This window comes from Pantherophis guttatus, chromosome 3 (assembly GCF_059756535.1).
Source record: "Pantherophis guttatus breed Tessera chromosome 3, ASM5975653v1, whole genome shotgun sequence".
Lineage (NCBI taxonomy): Eukaryota > Metazoa > Chordata > Lepidosauria > Squamata > Colubridae > Pantherophis > Pantherophis guttatus.
In genome coordinates this window covers 214,679,399-214,701,950 of record NC_142065.1, presented here as the reverse complement: position 1 = coordinate 214,701,950, position 22,552 = coordinate 214,679,399, and the positions used below count along the sequence as shown (strand labels likewise).

Genomic DNA, 22,552 nt, shown 5'->3' with positions numbered 1-22,552 from the left:
GGGGCAAGAGTTTGTCTTCTTCTTGAAACTTTCAGTTATTTTAATTTTACAATTAAGGGGAGGGGGAGGGGGGATTGTTAAAGAAGAAAAGAGCTGCCCCTCCTTTCATGAAAAGAAGGGCTAAGCAGGCAAAGGGCCAGGAACTTTGGGCCAAGATCGGCTGTGCATGTCTAGCAGGAGGGAACAGCTGAAAATCGGACAGACGGGGAGATGGTTTCTCCATGTTAAGGGAGGCATTCAGTGGATGTGCTCCTTGGTCAAAGCCCCTGACTCAGGAATGGCTCAAGAATTCTGGGAATTCTGAAGTCCACAGATCCTAAAGTTGTCATAGTTGCCCACCCCTGATCTATGCGTAGGTAGCCCTCAACTTACGGCCACAATGGAGCCCAACATTTCCACTGCTAAGCAAAACAGTTGTAAAGTGAATTTAGCCCCATTGTACAACTTTTCATGCCACAGTTGTTAAGTGAGATCACTGCCAGTCAGTAACCTGTTTAACCTGGCTTCCTCTCAGTGACTTTGCTTGCCAGGAGGTCGCAAAAGGGAATCGCCTGACCTCCCCACCCCCACCCCCCAGGATGCTGCAACCGTCATCAGTTCATGCCAGTTGCCAAATGTGTGTATTTTGATCACGTGATCTTGGGAGGCTGCAATGGTCTCTCCAGGGTGAAAAAAACAGGTCAGTGCTGTTGTAACTTGGAATGGTCACTAAACGAAACGGTTGTAAGTCGAGGAAGACTTGCTAGCAGTCAAAGACGATTTAATGGCAACGCATAATCATTGCACACATACACCCCAATGGGAGATGATGGGGCCGCACAGGGCAGTCCACGCTCACGCCGGCTACCCCCACCGCCTCTGCTCGCTTTGGGCCCGGCAGGAGGGCGGCCACCTGGGCTACCTGGCCAGCGGGGCAGAAGGAACGAGGCGGCCTCAACCAGCCCCGGCTGAGGCGCTCTCATTAACCTCGCCCCGGCAGGAGGCCAGAGAAGCGCCTGACTCCCAGCGTGGAATCACCTGGCGGGCGCCCGGTTGGGCATCGTCCCTGCCCGGCCACCTGGCCTCACCTGCGCCCCTCCGAGACGGCCACGCCCACCCTGGCCACGCCCCCCCGCCGAGGATAGGCTGCCGCTGCTTTGGGCGTGCCCCGCCATTCGTCCTTGGGGTTCCACCCGGCGGCCCCCTTCCTCCCGCCCCGGGCCCCGCCTTCGAAGAGCTCTAATTGGCGGGTCCTTAAAAGAGTAAACGGTGAGCAGCGGCGCGCCCTGTCCGTTTCCGGCTGCGCCTGGCGATTGGAGGAGTCGGCTGTTTGTCTCGCAGGCTCACGCGTCGCCGTGCGTGGTGCTATTGACGGGGGGGGTCGGGCGTGAGAGGGCGACGGGGATTGGCTGAGCGAGCCCGGGGGGGCGTGGCCCGAGGGCGCCCGCCCGCCGCCTGCCTGGGGAAGGAGCCAAACCAAGATGGCGGCGCCTGAGGCGGCCGGACCGGGGCTGACCACCGCGGGCTGAAGCCGCGCTCGAGCCAGAGCATGTCGGGGCCGGACGAGCGGGAGCCCGGCAGCGGGGTGGCGGCGGCCGCGGCGGCCGGCGTGGCGGCCGCGGGGCCGCTGGTGCTGGGGGACGCGGTGGCGGCCGCGGCGGGCCCGGGCCCTGAGGAGCCGGGGGTCCCGCTCGGGGTCGGCGGGGCGGGCGCGGGGGGCGGCGGCGGCGGCGGCCGGCAGGGCCAGCCCGAGCCCGGCGGCGACCGAGACTCCGACGCGCCGCCCAAGAAGCGGCTGAAGCTGCCCGGCGGGGCCGAGGGCGGCGGCGGCAGCGGCGGCGGCGGCGTGAAACTGGAGGAGCGGCTCTACTCGGTGCTGTGCTGCACGGTGTGCCTCGACCTGCCCAAGGCCTCCGTCTACCAGGTGCGGCCCGGCCCTCCCCTCCCCTCCCTTCCTGGGGTGGGGAGGGGGATTTCCCGCTCCACATTGTGGGGGGGGGCGGTCCCAGAGGGAAGGGGGGGCAGCTCTTCAACACCCCCCCCAAAAAAAACCAGGACTGGAAGGGCTGCCTTTTTCCTGACACACACACACATACACCCCTCACCTGGATTGCATGGCTGGGAATGGTGGGCAGGTGAGCCTTTTGGGGAGGGGCCTCAAGGGATTGAGGGGGGGGTGTCTCTGCAGCAAAGCCTGGCATGCAAGTCCCCCCCCTCTGAATTTTAAGAGCCTGAAGGGATACCTGGAAAAGGTGCTTTCCTGCCCTAGAGGAAGGGTCTCCAACCAACCTTAGCAACTTTAAGACTTGGGGACTTCAACTCCCAGCATTCCCCAGCCAGCAAAGCTGGCTGGGGAATGCTGGGAGTTGAAGTCCCCAAGTCTTAAAGTTGTCAGGTTGGTTGGAGACACCTTCTCTGAGAAATAGCATCCTGTAAGTTGCCCCATACATGAATCTGTATAGATTCTCCGTCATCCAGGTCCTGGTTGTCCCAAAGGTGCTTTTTTTTCCCAAGAGGCAACTGGACTTTCTGTTTTTTTTCTTTGAAGATGTTTCGCTTCTTGTCCAAGAAGCTTCTTCAGCTCTGACTGGATGGTGGGGAATGGAAGGATGTAGGTGACCCTTGAAGACATAGGTAAACCTCCAAGTGGCCTCAAGGTCCCTCTCAAAGGATGCAAATGACCAGCTGTCTGCAAGGAGTATAAACCCTTCCATTCTCCACCCTCCAGTCAAAGCTGAAGAAGCTTCTTGGACAAGAAGCGAAACATCTTGAAAGAAAAAACAAGGAAGTCCAGTTGCTTCCTGTAAAAGCACTTTGGGGTGCCTTATAGATGGCTTTTTTTTAGAAATAATAGAGCAATTGCAGGAATGAATCTTTCTCTTACCTTTTTCTTGGGGTGGGGGTGGGGGGCTGCAGTCCACCTGCGTGATAAAGGTAAGTTAAAGGTGTGGTGTGCTGGCTTTTTGAATGGAAAGCAAGGAAAGAGGGAGGATAGGGATACCTTTCTTGGGGTGGGAGGGAGGGGAGGTGGGCAGTAGCCTGTGCGATAAAGGTAAGTGAAGAATGGTGTGTCGTGCCGGCTTTTTGAACAAGAACACAAGGAAGGTGAGGATAGGGTTGCTGGGAGACTTAGGATGGAGATGTGTTAAAGGCGTCCCATTTGCCTGGGGTGACTCACTTGTGTTTTTATAGGTGTTGTGTAGACAATATGCTGTCCTTTGCATAAAGGTAGAAAACACATTTTCTAGGTTGTCCCTTGCCCCTCCCACCTCCTCGTCTTCCCCTTTTGTCTGCTCATCAGGTGTGGTTCTTCTTATCGTAACATCTCCCTGTTGGGTCTTTAAGGCCGGCAGGTTTTAGCGTCAGTTTTTGTAACACAGCCCTATAAAGTTTTTTGATTGAGCCTTATTTTGAGATACAGAGCTCTGGGGAAAGAAATGGTTCCGAGGGTTTCTTTTTCCTCCTGTTAATATGTAAAATTCCAGGAAGAAGACTTTCCATAGTGAACAAGAATAAGTACTGCATGAGTTGGTCTTTTGTAGTTGGATTTATACATGTTATTATTTTGTCATAAAAATCGACAGGGTTCAAAACCATCCTTTATAATTGGATAGCAGACTTTAGACCATCTACTGCATTTACTGTTCTTAGTAGTCACTGGGGCATTATCTTTTCTGCTTTTTCCTTTTATAATTGTCCATAGGAACATTTTGTATATTGATGTTTCTGCATAAAGATGTATACTGTAACCAGGCACCTTATAGGAAAGTATTGGAGACTGAAGGATGGATGTATAGGAAAGAAAAGAGGAATTTATGAAGCCAGTACATTGATAGGTTGGGTTCACAAAAGTTACTTTTTGGCAAACATTTGTCGAACAGGTATGCTTCTCTCCCCAGTAAGGTGTTCTTAATACTTTGCTGTTAATTTTTTTTAACAACTAGGTGTTCAGATAAAACTGGACTGGAACACAGAAGAGTTTGAACCTTTTCCTCCAAGTCCAATTTATTTCTTTTTCAAAATGTAAATGTTAAGATTTTGGGGTTTGGGACTGAAGTAAGTAATTGCAAAAAAACTGTTACAAAAATGAACAGAGAAGTTAAAGTTGCTTTCTAGTATGAAACGAAGAGAGGCCACAAAAGAAGTATAGACATTGTTTAACATTCAGAATCCATGAAGGGGACAAGCAAGTATTTTTACAATTCATAGTAAATCTCCTGACTTAAAAAAAGCATATTTTAGATTTTCCAAGCTATCGGATGAATCAAGGTGGTGGTATCGGGTAGATAGTCGTTTTTGTCTCTGTTTTGGCATGAAAGAAAGTTCTGTAAGGTAGCATAGGGTTATCGGTGAAGCTGCATCCCGTTCTTATTCTTCCAGAGAGCTCTTTTGAGCAGTCTTTTTTGTTTTTGTTTTCAGCTTGAGTGGAGCACTAAAGTCCTTGTGTGTCCAATCACACTTGGCCAATAAAGAATTCTATCCTATTTCTCTTTCCAGTTCCTGTGATCATTTTAGGTCAAAGAAGCCCAAAAAAGAGGCTCTTTGGACAAGGCAGCCAAGCAAACAAGCCAACAGTTAAATGGACTTTTGTCCAGTTATGCTTTAACGATTCCTTTCCTGGGAGAGGGAAGAATGGCCATCTGTTTTCTCTTCCTCCTCAGTTCCAGCTCTAAATGCTTGTTTATATGTAATTGATATATAACGGGGATTGAATTCATCCAAGTTGTGTGACCGTGTAAAATAGTGACGTATAATCTGTGTTGGTTAAATCTCTATCTGGGAAGGTCATGACCATGGTTATGTGGCCCCTGAAATCTCCATGGTATTTTCTGTCTGTGGCATAGAATTGTGCCATCATAAAATGATAGTGAAGTACACAGATAATTAAACTCTGGGCTAATGAAATTATTTGTAGTAGTAAAACCCCTGCACTTGGAATTTGGTGATGGTTGCCCTCTTGCCTAAAATCACCTATAGTAGAAGAAGTCTAACCCCCAGAATTCCCCAGCCAGCCATGCTTGAAGCATCTTAAAAGTTGCCAAGTTTGGAGAGTCCTGCTCTAAAGTAACAGGCTTAACAGGTCTATATTGGAGCTTCATGAATGTGCATGCTTCTACCTTCTCTGCTATTTTCAGGTGCGAGATCTTGTCCCCATAGAAGTCAACCAGGATTGGAGTGCCAAACAATAGATCCTGCTTCCCCTTTTCTCTTTCTTTGCCTGGATATCAGAAGCCTAACAAACCTAGTTAGTGTGGCCAGTAAGGAGATGTGGCCTATTTGTGGCAGCGAGGCTTGTAGTTTTCACTTGTGTGTTTTTTTTCCTGGAGATGCCAATTATTCTATTGATAAAAAAAATGCTTTGAGCTATTTTGGAAAGCCATTGTACGTCTTCATTATAGGGGGAGAGATGGTTGGAGGCAGGGGGCAGCCTGTTTTTTGGGGAAGGAGGTGTGGCTATTTTCCTACTTCTGGCTCCTAATTTTCAACCCACAGAACTGGTCCTTGGAGCCCTGGAGTTCTACCTATTGTTGCTAAATGCCACGCCTTCCCTCATGATGATGGCGAATGGGAGGACATAACCTGGCTTGGCACGGAGTGGGGTATTTACCTCTCAAACGTGTCTTTTTGGGTCTCCCACCAGCTCAAATCTGGGATCCTGTTGGCATCACAAGTGGCTCTGCCATGCAGGCAGCTAGATGGGAGGTCTTAATGGTAAAGTTGGATTCTAGGGACCAGATGGCAATGCTGGTCGTGTGGCACACCCCCTGCAATAGGACACTTTCTCTGTCTGAGCTCCTTGGCATGATCCTGGGGTTGGCAAGGTGGGGTTTCTGAGGCTGATTGTTCTCTAGGACCTTGGTTTGCCTAAGAATTCATGTAACTCTGGATCTACCCTATGACATCCAGTGTGCAGTGCATATTTGGAGGTCATACACTAGTTTTTGTTTGTTTTCTCTTGATCCAAGGCTTTAGAGATGTTAACGTCTGCCCCTTGTCATGGTCACATTGTGACTGCTTATAGGGCAGAAGTCTCCAAACTTGGCAACTTGTGGACTTCAGCTTCCAGAATTCCTCAGCCAGCATAGCTCCACAGGGAGGAAGGGCCCATTTGATTGAGCTGCCTGTAGGCCCTTAATGGAACTCTATGGTTTCCAGAGACGTGGTGGCTCAGTGGCTAAGATGCAGTGGTTTGAATCCCTAGTGCCGTGTAACGGGGTGAGTTCCCATTCCTTATCCCAGCTTCTGCCAACCTAGCAGTTCGAAAGCCCGGGAAAAATGCAAGTAGAAAAATAGGGACCACCTTTGGTGGGAAGGTAACAGCGTTTTGTGCACCTTTGGTGTTGAGTCATGCCAGCCACATGACAACGGAGATGTCTTTGGACAGCGCTGGCTCCTTGGCTTTGAAACGGAGGTGAGCACCACCCCCTAGAGTCAGGAACAGCTAGCACATATGTGCGAGGGGAACCTTTACCTCTTTACCTATTGTTTCCAGGAGGTTGCATGGAGAGTTTTTAGAATGGATGGCAGGCAAAGTTTGCCAAGGCCTTAACCATCTGCTGAAATAGTAGCTTTGCTTTGGATACAATTGTACCTTTCACTGACTTTCCCATCAGAATAATGACCTGGTGAAAGATCCCTTTAGACCCTTCTTGCAAAGATTAGAGAAGGGGTTTAGTTTTCTGCAGAGCTCCAGAGAACAAAGCAAACCCAAGGGATGCCTAAAGCACCAGTGGCACAGGATAAACCTAATCAATAACAGATAAGACCCTTCACTCTGATCTCTGCTGTGGCAATAAGGCAAAATATCACTATTTCTTCAGATTTTTCTGTGGATAAATTGTGGTCCAGTGACTCTTTTCAAAGTGGACAAAGATGGGCAGGAAGACCATCTCGGGGGCCCACCTTGAGGGATTTTCCAGACAGGGCTTGACACCTGCTGGGCAGGTGATCTGATGGTTCTGGCTCCATCCTGTAACATTATTTGGGATGCATTGGGTTTTGTGAGGCTTGAGGGAGCTTCCTGATTGATGAAGGCCTGGGGGTGTGGGAAAGAGAGGGTATGTAACCCCTTCTTTGCAAGTGGCGGTGAGGCACCCTTTTCTCAAGCCATTGCTTAACCCAGGTATACTGGACAATTGTTGATCACTCTCTAACCTCCCCTTTTGGTTGTGGCGAAAGTTAGTTAGGCTGCTATTGGAGACAACCTTGGAGGAACACTTAATCCGATTCTGTATGAAGATGGAATTGATGGTGCATTGATTTTTAGCTTCAGAGATTGTTACCTTCAGTAGCCATGCAAATATGCCTTTTCAGCCACTCATTCCCCCACCCTTTCTGCAAAAGCGTACCCCTGATACATAATTCACCCCTTCCTTTCTGGCTTTTAGGAAGCCAGTGAAAACCTACTTATTCCACCAAGCCAAGGGTTGTGAGTTTGGACTTCCTTTTATTATTGTTAATGTTGTTATTCAGGACTTCCGATTCCACAGGAGTATTTCCAGTTGCTGTTTTTAACTGATTGTATAGTTTTAATTTCAAATGTACTGGAGGATTGTACATTACTTGGAGTCGCAGAGTGGAGCCACTTAATTCACCCAATAAATAATTGCTGTAATTATTTAAAGTACTCACTGCTTTCCTCATTGGGACTCGGAAGTTATTTTTCGGAACTTTAATAAAGTTAGTTGATCTTGGTTTAAAATCTGTAGAACTGAAGAAGTAGGAGTGATATTCTCTTTAACTAGGAATAGAAAGTTGAACAGAACAAGGGCTGGTATAAATTGAGCCATTGTTCTACTTGTTGTTTTGCTACTCAAGAAATAGGATAAGTATGATCAGGAAAAGCCTTGGTGGAAAAGACTTTTTCTGGCTGTTGGTCACTAAGAATATGGAGCTATAGCACAACAGGATGTCAGGTGACTTCTGCTTTTTTCTGTGGCTACAATATTTCTCAAAGCTACAAAAAGGGCATAGTGCATTTTTCTTGTTATCAAGAAATATGGCTGCCCCTTTGGAAATAATTGTTAAATAAACATGGAAAAGAAGACTATTCTGTATCCAGGCGGAAGAGACCCACCATAAGTCTCTCTGGATCTTAACAACTTGCGATATTTCCTTATCTCTGAAAACATCCTGGGGATAAAATAGCAGAAACCTGACCTCTTCCTCTCTGTCTCTGTAGTATTAAAACACTAGAGCTTAATAAAATCTAGTTTTATGAATAATTCTTAATCTGAAACTTCAGGGATCTAGAAAACTTGATTTGCAACATCGTTGAAACAATTTGATTCTGGAATCCCTCTGGAAAATGGCTGATCTCGAGTCCAGCTATGTTCTGGCTCCTCGTAACTTCCTGTAGGCAGTGACAAGCAGTTAATTTGGTGAGTCTGGCTGTGTAACAGAATAACAGTTGGAAGGGACCTTGGAGGTCCCAACCCCCTGCCCAAGGCGGAAGACCCTATCCCAGTTCAGACAAATGACTGTCCAATCTCTTCTTAAAAACCTCCAGTGGTAGAGAACCCACAACTTCCAGAGGCAAGCCATTCCACTGATTAATTGTTCTAAATGTCAGGAAATTCCTCCTTATATCTAGGTTGGATCTCTTCTTGGTAAGTTTTTGTCCATCGTTTCTTGTCCTGCCTTCAGATGCTTGTAGTGCCAACCCTTTCTTTTTAGCAACTCTTTCGTTAATTGGACAAATTCCCCTGAAGTGATAGCTGGGTGAACAAATATTCCATATAACAAGAAGCTGGCAATGATTATACTGAGCTATGCTTTTGAGGTTTGAAAACCTCCCACAAGAAATTTATCTACTTATTTTTTCCAGGGGGTTTCAACATCTGTTGGCAATAATGACCAGGACCTTCCTCTGCAATGTCCTTCGTCACAAAGAAGGAAAAGAGTGTGATAATTGGGTAAAGAGGGAGTTCTCTTACTGAGCTGGGAGCTATCGGAGTACAGATAACAAGGCATTTAAAACAGCAGCTGCTTTGATTGTAGAATTTGGGGGCGTTTCAGTGGAAACGAGTTTCCTTGGAGTTGCAGTCAGTTATTTTTTTAAAAACACTGACCTACATTGAAAAAGATTATATCTTTATTATGCAACTGTGATTTAAAAGAAGCAGTAGTGCAGTACAGGTAATCCTCGACTTAACAACCACAACTGAGCCCAAAATGTATATTATGCTAAGTGAGACATTTGTTAAATGATTTTTGCCCCATTTTACAGCCTTTCCTGCCACTATTGTTAAATGAATCACTGCAATTGTTAAGTTAGTTTTTTTAAAAAAAAAATTTGATGTATATGCCGCCCTTCTCCGGAGACTCCGGGCGGCTTACAATGAGTTAAGCAATAGCCTTCATACTTTTGTATATTTATACAAAGTCAGCTTATTGCCCTCACAAACTGGGTCCTAAGTTAGTGGCACGGTTGTTAAGTGAATCTGGCTTCCTCATTAACTTTTCTTGTCAGAAGGTCACAAAAGGGGATCACATGACCCAGGGATACGGCAGCCGTCATAAATATGAACCAGTGGTCAAGCATCTGAATTTTCATCACATGACCACGGAGATGCTGCAACAGTCATAAATGTGGAAAATGGGCATAAGTCTCTTTTTCAGTGCCGTTGTAATTTTGAAGAGCCACTAAATGAACTGTTGTAAGTCAAGGACTACCTGTAATATAAGGAGAGGAATGGCTGGCTGGCCAAAAGCCTTGAATGCTATAAACATCCAGGAAAGGCTGTCCTTTCTAAAGAGCTGGGAATCGTAAATAGCCTTGTAGCAGATGGAAATCAAGATGGTGATCAAGATGTTAGACTCGGAAGTTGAAAATCTTTCCGGAGGGATGAATCTCTTCCATGACGCCAGTCCAACTCCCTGCTCAAGCAGGAGACCCTGTACCATTTCAGACAAGTGGCTGTGTCCTGTCTCTTCTCCAAAACCTCCGGCGATGGAGCAGCCACAACTTCTGAAGCTAACTTCTGTTCCACCAGTTAATTGTCCTCACTGTCAGGAAGTTTCTCCTTAATTCCAGGTTGCTTCTCTCCTTGATGAGTTTCCATCCGTTGCTTCTTGTCCTGCCCTCAGTTGCTTTGGAGAATAGGTTGACTCCTTCTTCTTAGGGGCAGCCCTTGAGATATTGAAAGACTGCTATCATGTCTCCCCTAGTCCTTCTTTTCTCTAGACTAGCCATCTAGTCAAGATGAGAGCCGAGGTGGCGCAGTGTTTAGAGTGCAGTACTGCAGCTTCTTCAGCTGACGGCTAGTTCAGCAGATCAGCGGATCAGATCTCACCGGCTCAAGGTTGACTCAGCCTTCCATCCTTCTGAGGTGGGCAAAATGAGGACCCAGATTGTTGGGGGCAATATGCTATTTAGTATACTGTCTTTGGTGTAAGCCGCCCAGAGTCCTCGGAGAGTGGGCAGCATAGAAATATGAGTAATAATAATAGCCAGTCGTAAACTTGGGTAGGGAGCATTTACAATATTAATATAGTCTATACCAGGGTGGGCAACGGTGGCCCCTTTACCACCTATGGACCTCAACTCCCAGAATTCCTGAGCCAGCCATGCATGCCTGGCTAAGCAATTCTGGGAGACTGAAACAAAAGTGAGAGGATGACTATGGTAGAAAAAAAACCCAAGTTCAAATAGTGTTTTTTGGATGTGCCTTTATTTTATTCTTCCATGGTGTGTAATGGTGTGACATACCTGGAATCACTGCAGGAATCTGTGCAACCCTTCAGCGTGTGCAACTCTGGCCTGGAAATGGATGCCGTGATGGTGGAGAAGCCAGGCTGTTCTTTTCCTCTCGTAACTAACTGTGGTCCCCCAAATGCTGCTTTTCAGTCTGGGGTTCCTATAGGGCAGGGGTCAGCAATCCACAGCTCTGGAGCCACATGTGGCTCTTTCATCCCTCTGCTGTGGCTCCCTGTTGCTTAAAATATGCATCACAACTGCCAATGTGCGACACCCACCGACCCAACCCAATGGATAATCCAAGAAAAGAAAAGTTTCAGAAGAAAACCGAATCTTTAATTCAACTATATATGCTAGTTTTGTGGTTGCTCAGGAAATAGTCAGGCACGGGAAGGGTTTTGTGGCTCCTGGTGTTTTCTTTTCTGTGGGAAACGGGTCCAAATGACTTTCTGAGTGTTTAAGGTTGCTGGCCCCTGCTATAGGGCTCCCCTGAATTGCACAATACGAGGCCCAAAAGTGCCTTTGCATTGCCCCCTTTGTCTCAGTAGAGTCTCCTGCTAGAGCTGGGGGTTGGACTAGAAGACCTCCAAGGTCCTTTCCACCTTGGTGATTCCGTTATCCACTTAGTGGCTAAAAGTTTAAATCAATAAATTATTGGAGGTTTTTGAGAAGAAATTGAACAATTGTTTGTCTGAAATAGTACAGTATATTCAGCAGGGGCTTGGACAAGAAGACCCCTATAGACTCTTCCAACTCTGTTATTTCCTGCTCTTTTGTGTCAAAGATTTTAACTGCAGTGGGCAAAGACCACTCCCTGGCTTTCTACCTGAATATGATCCACTGCCCCCGGGTGGCCCCCGATCTCCGCTCTTTCCGCCGCGACCTGAAAATGTGGCTGTTTCGTTTGGCCGGCCTGGACTGATGGGGTTTTAATTTTAATTTAATTTTAACTTGTTAGTCTTAATTGTACTTTTAACTGTTAAATTATGAGATTTGGATTTTATTTTTTAACTTTTTATTAGATGTTTCTTAACTGTTGTGAGCCGCCCTGAGTCCGGCATATAAATCTCAACAACAACAACAACAACAACAACAACAACAACAACAATAATAATAATAATGATGATGATGATGATGATGATGATGATGCATGGATTGAAGATAAGCAGCAAGAAAAAATCACAAAGTACCGGGACTTGCAAATTGAAGTTGAGCGACTGTGGAAAAAGAAATTGTGTGTTGTCCCGATTGTAATTGGAGCCCTCGGAGCAATACCCAAAGGGCTACCCCGCTATTTAGAAATTCTAAATTTGCCGGACTTGAACATTTTGACTCTCCAAAAAACCACCTTACTCGGAACAGCTTACATCCTCCGACGATACCTTGACAGTTCCTAGGTCCTTGGTTAGGACTCGAGCTGCTGAGCTATTAACCAGCCTCAAAGGCTGTGAATCTCACTAAAGATTAACCAATAATAATAATAATAATAATAATAATAATAATAATAATAATAATAATAATAATTATTATTATTCTACTTTTCTATACCATGAAGGTGTGAAGCTCTGTGTATTTGGCATTTAGAATTAGAATAAACCAGGAAAGCTGGCTTCCTGTTTCTCGGGAAGACTTTCAAAGGGTTGGGCATGTCTGCTAGATGCCATGGGGCACAGTCCTTTCAAGGCCACAGGCCTGCCTGGGTATTTTAAACATTGCAGAAAGAGTCGGTGCCACAGGAATTTGGACCTACTAGTTGCTGTTTCTCATCTGAAAGCAGAAAATGTGTGTGTGTGTGTGCATTCTTGGTGCAGCACAACAGTAGCAAAGGAAGGGCTTGTCTAATTATGTGTGGACTAAACAAACATGCCATTTTGTGCCCAGAGGAGAGAATTTCTGCATTATCAATGTTAGCTTCAACTGGTCGGCAGGTGGGTCAGCTCTTCTCAACATGCTGCTCTTTTAGGTACATGAAGACTAGAATACCCAGAATTCCTGGCTCCTCTGGATTGACACCTGGGAGCAAAGGAGGGCAACTTTTTTCAGGTTAGGCTGCAGCTGTGCTTCCTGTCCAGCCAGAAGGCTAGCGGGGTCTTTTGTTGGTAGAATGGCCTTAGAAGATAAGGGATTGAAGAATGACCTGACTGGATCAGGCCAAGGGCCATTGGAGTCTGCCATTTTGTTTCTCCCAGTGGCCAACCAGATGCTTCCACATGGCTGCAAGAAGAAGAGGGAGAGGGAAGATCTCCTGCGGCTGTTTGGAAGCTGCTCCTTGAACTGTTATTTTTCCAGTACGCCTTTAAAGTTGTCCAAAAGAATGGGGCTTTCACTCTCCCCAAGAGGAGCTGCGGAGGCTGCCTGTATTGAAGAGAATGCCATGGACAAGGTCTGGGGGCAAGCCTTCTCGGTGATGGCCACTCTCCTTCTCCTGAGGAAGAGCCTGCCGACCATATCCGATCCCCTTTCACCTTTTTGGCTTCCCCAAGGCTATGAAGACTTGGACTTCAACTCCATCATTCCTGGCTGGCTCAGAACTTCTGGAAGTTGAAGTCCACGGAGCATAAAGAGACTCTTTGGCGGATGGGGAAGTTTCGGCTACCCCCCCAGGGCTGGCACTGATCGATGGAGGAGTTCTTGAATATCGAATCACTTCAACATTCTTCAGCCCACTTGTCTGAAATGGTATAGGGTCTTCTTGAGCAGAATGGAACAGGCCCCTTCCAACTCTGTTCTGATTGATGGATTAATTACTCAACATCTTATTTTTACTGAGATCAGTTATGAACTCACTAAAATGAAAATGAGAACTCTGTTTCTTATTTTCCCCCCTTAAGAAAACAACCTTTTTATTCCTACTCCTTCTTTTCTGTTTTTAACCAGTTAGTTAGTTGGTTTTAACTGTTCTGTCCGACTCTTGGTTCTTTCAGTTGTTGGGTGTTCATCTTTGTATCAGCTTTGATGGTATCAAGCCAGCCTGTTCGTTGCTTGCCCGTTCTTCTTGTTCCACTAACCATTCCTAGCCTCATTGCTTTGTCCAATGAATTTGCATGCATAACATGGTCAAAGTAAATCAGACATGGTCTTATGATTTTACCTTCTAATGATATGTCTGGTTTTATCCAATTTAACACCTCCCTCTTGGTTGTTCTGGCTGTCCATGGTATACGTAGTAATTTACACCAGCACCCCAGTTCAAAGGCATAAATTCTTCTTCAATCAGCCATTCTTAATGTCCAACTCTCACGCCCAGACATCATTACAGGGAAGACTGTTGCTCTAACTAGCCTGCTTTTGTATTTATTTATTTATTCTATATTTTTAAAAAGTTAGTAATCCTTAAAAGTACAGCTCAAAGCTTTTGGGAAATCCATGCATGTCATGTTGATGGGGGCAACTCCATTTGCCCATTGACACTTTTCTTCTGCCTAGCTACAGGCAGCTCCGTTCGTATCACATGTCCAGTAAAGCTGGAGGCTTCCCCTCCCCCTAATCATATGCTCATGACTGTATTTATTTAAACAGCAGGATACAAGTGATTTTGGCTGCTCTTGAAAAGCTGAACAGGAGCTGAACAGGTTGATGCTTAAATGGAAGGCCCAGCAGAGCTATAGGCCAGACAGGGAAGTTGGAAAAGCATTGTAGAAGAAGACATTAGTAAAACCAGTTCAGTATTGTCCACCAGAAGACTACCTGGATGTATCTATGAAGTCAGGAGTTGGGCTTGAGTCAAAAGGTTATAGATAAGTCTTTGAAGGTGGAACGTTGAGATTTCCCTGAGTAATTTGCTGGCTCCACATTCCGGGGTTTTAATTAATTTTCACCTGTTGAGTCACAATAACTCAAAGATTGGATGCCTTTCCTTGACAGCCGATTTCCCTAACTTGAAAGCGATCCGTGTTTTCATAGTATAAGGGCCTCAAAACAATCTTCCACCATCGTCTGCCTGGTGTAAAAAAACCTGTAAAAAAAAAAACCCTCTCCTCCTTCCTCAGTTCCCGGAGAGGCCCTCAGAGTTGATCCAGTGCTGCTCTGGTGCCCTTTTTTTTGGAAAACCTGGGTTCTGACCTTGAGTTGACATGGGCTCTGGGTTTAAAGCAGGAACGCTGAATGTGATTGTGGTCTGTAAAATGCCTACACAGAGGTGGGCAGAATTCTGAATTGGTTTCTCTGTTCATGCTACTTCTTACTGGAAGAGGCACCATCTTCTTTTTGTAACCGTATGCAGAGATGCCATGAGGCCATTATTGAACAAATACAGCTTTAAAATGCCAGCGCCTGAGTGGTCCTTGATGCTCCCTGAGCTTGGTGGTTTTCTTGCAGACGCTTCACTACCCAAACTAGGGAACATCATCAATGCTAGCGCTGATTCATTGCTAGTTCAGCAATGAAACATCTGCAAGAAAACCACCTAGCTCAGAGGACCCCTCATGTCAACCCTGAGCTACAAAGATTCTCCTTTATCGATGCCAGCACCTGCCTGAGAATCCTGCGGAGGGCAGGGCTGAGCCTGTTGAAGGTAGCTAAAAGGCAGGCAGGTGTGCTTCCGTGCTGCCTGTTGGAGAAGGCCTCTGAAGTTCTGCTTTCCCTTTTCCCCCACAGTGTACAAACGGTCACTTGATGTGTGCAGGATGCTTCATCCACCTGTTGGCAGATGCTCGGCTGAAGGAGGAGCAGGCTACCTGTCCCAACTGTCGCTGCGAGATCAGCAAGAGCCTTTGCTGCCGAAACCTGGCGGTGGAAAAAGCCGTGAGCGAACTTCCTTCAGAGTGTGGCTTCTGCATGAGGCAGTTCCCTCGCTCTCTTCTGGAGAGACATCAGAAAGAAGAATGTCAGGACAGGTAAATGGCACGGATTGCTTTTTTACAATGGTGCAAAAAAGAAAAAGAAGAGAGAGAGAGAGAGAGAGAGAGAGAGAGAGAGAGAGAGAGAGAGAGAGAGAGAGAGAGAGAGAATTGAAGGCAAAACTACTAGAGCTGCCTTTGGCACTCTGTGATGGTGGAAAAATGCAGCTCCTGGGATCCCCAGCCAGCCTGTGGGGGGTGACCCTGTCCCTTGGGATTCTGGGAAAGTGGAGCTCCACGCTTTTAAGAGAGCCTCTCGCCTTGACTGCCTGGAATAATAGGTAGATCCTGGAGTGCTGGTGGCAGGGACATCTGTGCCAAGGCCAAGGGAGGTGTTCAGAGGGGAATTGTAGGATGGGTTGCCTGATGTGATGTGTTAAATTCTGAGAGGATGGAGCATAATTACAATAAAAACCTTCCCATATTATGCTCTTCATACAGGGGTCTCCAAATAGGGCAACTTTAAGACTTGTGAACTTCAACTCCAAGAATTGCTCAGTCAGCTGTGGTTGAAGTCCAAAAGTCTTAAAAGTTGCCATGGCTGAGGAATTCTGGGAGTTGAAGTCCAAAAATCTTGCCAAGTTTGGAGGCCCCTGTTCTAATAGAACCTTACTTGATTATATAAATAAGGGGAGCAGCCTTGTGCTAATCCAATGTTTCTTGCAAGTTTCTGCTAATTACGCTAGTGAATGTGTCAACTGTTAGTCTTGAACTCATTAGAAAAGGATTTGAAAATCTTACTCTTGTAATACCATATGAAGGATCTATAAAGAAAGGCTGAAGTTGGGCAGCTCTTTGCTGATGGTTCTTCTTTTAAATGTGGAACATAAAAGCTTTCTATAAGTAGTTTTAGTTGATCCTGGAGGCCACCCATTGAAACTGACAACAGGTTTAGGACAGACGAGAGAGATCGGCTTCATATCATTTATACCCGATTGAAAGGAGAAAGCGCATGTAGGAACGTAGTGATCCTGGATTTAGAGGCTTCTACGAATAAAATCAGATTCATTCTCTTCCACAGTTCAACCCTGAGCGACAAATTCTCTCTTTTCTTGGTACATTCTATTTAGTTTAAATGAATGTTGGGCTCTGATCCGTGGTGGGATCAGACGGCCTGGTCATTTCTTTCATGGAACAAATTGTCTCCCGGGCAAACCATGAAGCCTCTGTGCCTCCGAGCGTTGCCCTGTCCCGTTCTGGCCCACTACGGTCTCCATCGTGCGGCCTTTTCTTCCCGCTCATCGCAGGCCTGCCCCGCTTTCCATCTGCAGGGTGACTCAGTGCAAGTACAAGCGGATCGGGTGCCCGTGGCAGGGCCCTTACCACGAACTCACGGTCCACGAAGCGGAGTGCACCCACCCCACCAAGACAGGGAACGAGCTAATGGAGATTCTGGATGAAATGGACCAAACGCATAAAAGGGAAATGCAGCTCTACAACAGCATCTTCGGCCTGCTCAGCTTCGAGAAGATCGGTTACACAGGTAATGATTGGGGCCGGCCAGGACGCCAGCACTGACGGGGGTGACTCTCCTGCTTTTGTTTTTCTCCTCGCCTCTCATTTCGGTGGTATCTGTTGATTAACTTATTTCTCTTACCTAACATGCAGAGACTTTGCTGGCCAGACAGGGCTGCTACCCCAAATGTTGATTCCTGGAGATTTCCCTCTGGTTGACTTGAGAATCCAAGTTTAAGGAAGGCCCGTGGCTTAATGGCACAACATTAAAGGCCTGGGCGGGAGGGAGCTGTGGAGGTGGGGGGTAGGGATTGGCAAATTCTGTGTGTCCAATTGGGGCCACTTGAGGAGAACCACAGGGGGCTCTGAGGTGTTCCTCCTTCTGCTGATTACGCCCCTGCAGCCCTGGTGACATGGGGAAGAAGGACCGTTCCTAAGTACAGGTAAGATGTGGCAGTCGGAGACGGCCGACAGACCCAAAAAAATATTAATACAGATTTACGATGAAAATCAACGTGGGTTCTGCTCCTTTCTCTACTTCTGTGCCTACTAAATATTGAGTCTTCTCTCGTTTGGAATTCTGCTGTTTTTAATAGCGTGTATCCGATGAGCTTTATGCAAAAGCCCTTCCTTTTGGGGTGAAATGTTTCAGTGTTTCTAGCTTCCGTGTCGTTCAGTCGGGTGAGTGTCCTTTTGGTTGCTGTAGGCATTCTGAAAGTTTGCAGTGGCTTGTCATTTCCTGGTATGAAAAATGCTTCTGGTTTTCATGACCTCATCCACAAGGCTCCCAGCCTCTGCATGCGTTCAGTGTCAGAAATGTACATATGCCAGGTGGGGAAGGAAAGCAATGTCGGTTTAGCCCGGTGGATCAAAATTGCCTTCGCAGGTAAGCTTGGGACTCTCTTTCTCCGAATCTCCAAGGAGGCTCAAAGCAGGTTCCGCAGAATTGCATGGAAAAGGCTCTGTTAATGGCTGTGGGGTTTCTTGAGGAAAATAGATGCTGAAATCTCCTTTCCTTTCCTATAAATATTCACGTTTTCTACAGAAAGAGTCTCCTTGGATATAATCCGCTCTCGGACTCAACCAAGGCTGGAGCCTCAGAGAACACACCGGAGTGTGTTTCTTAGCCAAGTTAAAGGTGCTTAGAGCTTAAAAAGAAACAAAATGGAGTCCAGGGGAACTCTGGCTGTGAAGAAAGGTGACCAGCTCTCTCTCTCTGCTGAAACCTACTTGATCCTAGAGCTGGAACTGTTTGGGGGGGAGGGGGGAAGCGATCCAAGGAGGAGATCCTGGTGCTGCCAGATTTGGACTCCCTAAGGCAATGGCTCTCCTGCAGAGCCCAGCAGCGCCCTAGGGGTAGCGCTGAGGGGCCGGGGGTTGGTGGAGCGGGGTGCAGCCTGCCCAGGTTGGAAGTCGGAAGCAGGGAGGTGGCGATCCCCCCTCGGGATGTTCTCGAACCCCTGTGCCCCTCTGCCTGTGAGAGAAGAGAGGCGCAGACCCTCCTCTGCTTAGGAAAGAGACGGCCTCTAGCCGGCCAGGTGGTGCTTTAACACGGAGAGAACGAAAGTGCTGATTGTGTGGCTTGAATAACTCCATCGCCTCCTTTGTCCAGGTTTTGCTGCCGTGCCCTCCTAACGGTCCTCTGGAAACACCGACGAAGCCAAACTTGCCCTCAGAGGTGCCCCGTCCCTGAGTTTGTGCTGGGAGAACTCCATTGGTTTGGGACACCAAAGACTTTTAAAAATTACCGGGCCAACAATCTTGATATAAACTTGAATCGCCCAAAACACTCGGTGGACTCTCGAGGGTTTTAACAGACTTGATACTGGACTGGGCTAAACCATTTTTTGGGGGGTGGGGTGGGGGGTGTCTAAAACGTGAATCTTCGAAATGGTTCGGTGTACTGTTCTTTGTCTTCATGTATCCCACCCCAGGCGGTTCTGCCCTGTTTTTTAAAACAAAAAACTGGAAGTTTCTTCTCCAGCCACCTAGTTTGGTTTTGCATTTTGCATGATGCCTAACTGTGCCTTCTCATCTGTGTATTGTGAATGGTAATAAAATAAAGGTGCCATCTTCCCTGACTTGTCTGATTTGGTTTTTATGCATCACCTCACTTGGTCTGGGACCCGTAAGGGCTCCAGGGCCATCTGCCTTGTTGCCTTGGGGAGCCATCCCCTTGGCTGCTCTTCTTCGGTTGCCCAAGAAATCTCACATGGATACTGGAAGAGGCCTTCAAGCTGCTGTCCGGGAAGGCCTGGCCTTGGCTGTGACGTCATGGGGCATGGCAAAAGTGCTGATGGTTGGTGGCTGTGGAGGACGGCCACTTAGGCAGCCCTGCGGCTGCAGCCACTTTGATGCAAAGAGCCGGATGAGGCCGGAAGACAGAAGAGGCCCCCCGCGACGAGAGCTTCTGCCCCTTTGGAGAAAGGAGGGTGGCGGCCATCCTGCATCTAGACCTCAACTGTCCCCCGAGTCTCGGGTTGGCTTCTTGTCATGTGGCCGAGGGAGTTCTTCCGTGGCAGAGGCCCCGTGGCTGCGGATGGGCAGCTTCCTTCCTTTTCCGTGGTTGGATTGACCATCTCCGAGCTTCCCCGTTGCTTCTCTCTCTTCCCCAGTCTTGAGCCACGATGAAACTGTGTTGTTGTGGTTTTTGCTGTGATAAAATGTATTGATTTTTATCTGCTTTTCTCCTCCTCCTCCCCCCACCCCCTCGAGCCAAATTGCTTCTGCCCCTCCCTAGCTCTGAATGGCTACCCTCACCCTTGTCTCCTGTCCGAGAAGGCCACGCGCAGTAGCTACAGGTAACTTGAGCTTTGTTTCTTCCTGCTTCCGTTTTCTCTCATGTAATTGTGCTTTTCCTTTTTTTTTTTGTCTTTTCTGTCTCTCTTCCCTCCCCCCCCACCCCCCAACGCCCTTCCTTCTCGCTGTCTTGCAGAGGTCCAGTTTCGTCCGTACCGGACCGATGACTTCATCACTCGCCTTTACTACGAAACGCCGAGGTTTACGGTGCTGAACCAGACGTGGGTCTTGAAGGCCCGGGTGAACGACTCGGAGCGCAACCCCAACCTGTCGTGTAAGCGCACCCTCTCTTTCCAGCTCATCCTCAAGAGCAAGGTCAGCTCGCCCATGGAGTGCTCCTTCCTGCTGCTCAAGGGACCGTACGACGACGTGAAAATCAACCCGGTCATCTATCACTTCGTCTTCTCCAACGAGAACAACGAGACGGAATACATGCCGCTCCCCATCATAGACTCTGTGGAATGTAACAAACTCCTGGCCGCCAAGAACATCAACCTGCGTCTCTTTATATTCCAGATACAGAAGTAAGCATATAAGCTAACCTGGGAGAGTGACCGAGAGAGAGCGAGAGAGCGAGAGAGAGAGGGGAAACAGAGCACGCACCACTGAACCAGAGTTACCTCGTATGGCTGCCTTGGCCCCGTTCCAATTCCACAATTATCCGATTATTTTAACAAAAAGAGGACGTTTTTGCATGTGGGGTAGGCGACAGTAGTCGCTGCCTTCTTTGACTCTCCCCGTTTGTGCCCCCCCTTTCCCCCCCAAAAAAAGGCAACCGGGGAGTTAGCTTGATGCAGGGTACTGAGGAGGCCTGAAAGGGGGGGGGTCTCGAGGGGATCTACCAGTCAATACATTGTGAAAAGGCCGCATCTGTGTCATGGTTGTGTGTGATCTCCATGATGGGGTGTCCCTATTGATGGGGGGGGGGCGCCTCCTGTCCGTCCATCCTGGTGGGATTTCCTTTGACCCAAGTATTACGTAGCATCTGGAAATGCTGGGCAGGTCTTGTTGCATCGGGGGGGGAGGGGTTCGTGGGGGGGGGATTCTGCAGTTAGATAGCTTCGGGGACCTCTAGGAACAGGGTGGGTGGGTGAGAAGAGGGGGGTGTTGCCAGCCAGTCTCTACTTGGGAGTGCATGCCACATGGCCAGAATGCCAGACTCTGCCGAGTGGTGCTTCATGGTGAGAACGAGCAGCAGAGCACCCCAAATGTCCATGAATGTATCGGGCCAGAAGGTTCTCCTTGCTGGCCTCCCCCTCGCCCCTCCCCAGCTTTTTTCACTGTGGCTGAGCTGGTGACTGTTTCACATCAAGTCAGGTTTCTGGGAGGCCAACGAGAGAGAGAGAGAGAGAGAGAGAGAGAGGCCTCCTCAACGGTTGCTCCCTTCTGGCAGGAAGCAGCCCCCTCCAAGTGGCTTGAATTGCACTTCAGAAAAGCACCCAGAGACCCCCTTCCGGTGGTTTCCTGACGCTGTCCTCTTGTTTAGCACCCCCAGCCCAACAACCCCTCCCCGGGCTAAGAAGTGGCATCGAACCGACCCAAATCAGTTCTTCTCGGAATGCAGGGTGATTTCTTTTGTCCGTTTTTGGGGAGCTTTCCCAGTATTTTGAGCAACCCGTGTGCAAAATGAGTTCACAGGCTCTTCTAGTAATTATGCAATTTTACAGTGTGATTTTGTGTACCTTTAAAGAAGAAGAAGAAGAAGTATATATAAATATATATATATATATATATATAGCAAGTTTATGGATGAGGATAGTGGGAGACATTCACCAAATTTCAGTGAGATCTACAGGGATATTTGCTTCTTGCTCTTAAAAGCCTATTTTAACGTGGGAACCGGTGGTGGATGGCCGTCTAGTATGTATCATGAGAAATACGTTGATTGTGCTGTCAATCTTCTTTCTTTTCCTTTCAAACCCTTAACCTGGCATACCCACCTCACGTTTTGTTTTGTTTTAAAGGAAGCTTGCGACCACAGTTAACCCTTAGTACGAACTAATTGGATCAGGTATGTTTTACAGACACGTGAACCGTGTCCGGCGGGCACTTTCCTCCCTGCAGCTGGTAAAGAATTAACAGCGTATGGTTTCTGTTCTCACCGTTCCTCTTCCCCCTTTCTCCTCCTAACTCCTGGCCACAATCTGATTTTAGAAAAGCCCACAACAGCCTTTGAATCCTGGGCAACTCACGGTTATGTAACCGGCCCTGTCCGTGGCTAGGCTGGCTCTTTTTGTTTGTTGGTTGGTTGGTTTTTGCAAAAGCTGGTGGGCTGTCCTACACAACTTCAGAATTCAGTTTGGCGAGTCAGAAATACTGCCGTAGTGCAGCTTGTTTGATTTGGTTTGGCTGGAGCCAAGAATATGCACGTTTTATGACTTGCGAACTTCAACTCCCAGAATTCCTGAGTTGAAGTCCACAGGCTGTATAGGGGCCGTAGCGGCCCACCCCCTGTGATAGAACGTTGGTGAGGACTTCACCCGAATGCCTCCGGGATGTTCCAGCTGCTGAGGAGATAACAGATAATAGTTCTGCCCACAGCTTGGCTTGGAGGAAAATCCTTATTTTGCTGCTTGTTTTGAAATTTGAAAAGTGGGTGAATAGCCCAGCTGGAATCAGCAGAGGAAGAATGGCCAGTTGTAAGGCATTATTGTTTCAGTTCCAGTTTGTGAAGATTCACAGGCAGGAGTTCCCAAAGCCCCCAGATCTATTGGCCTCAGGCTGGACTTGCTCTAAGGTTAAACCAGGAACTACCTCTGGATCTCTGCGAAGTAAGCTGCAG

General features: G+C 47.6%; 1 protein-coding gene across 1 annotated transcript; it reads left to right on the top strand.

Moving 5' to 3' along the window:
* Positions 1-1,411: 1,411 nt before the first annotated feature.
* On the top strand, positions 1,412-20,635 carry ZFTRAF1 (zinc finger TRAF-type and ring finger containing 1). Its single transcript, XM_087890973.1, has 4 exons — positions 1,412-1,903; positions 15,275-15,513; positions 16,788-16,999; positions 19,907-20,635. The coding sequence occupies exons 1-4, from the start codon at positions 1,529-1,531 to the stop codon at positions 20,296-20,298; spliced, it is 1,218 nt and encodes a 405-aa protein (XP_087747099.1). The 5' UTR covers positions 1,412-1,528; the 3' UTR covers positions 20,299-20,635.
* The last annotated feature ends 1,917 nt before the right edge of the window (positions 20,636-22,552 follow it).

Excerpts from the sequence above, each read along its gene's own strand:
- ZFTRAF1 (XM_087890973.1), top strand. The coding sequence starts at position 1,529 with ATGTCGGGGCCGGACGAGCGGGAGCCCGGCAGCGGGGTGGCGGCGGCC. Across the intron at positions 15,514-16,787 it reads AAAGAAGAATGTCAGGACAG|GGTGACTCAGTGCAAGTACA; the intron begins GTAAATGGCACG and ends TTCCATCTGCAG. Across the intron at positions 17,000-19,906 it reads CGAGAAGATCGGTTACACAG|AGGTCCAGTTTCGTCCGTAC; the intron begins GTAATGATTGGG and ends GCTGTCTTGCAG.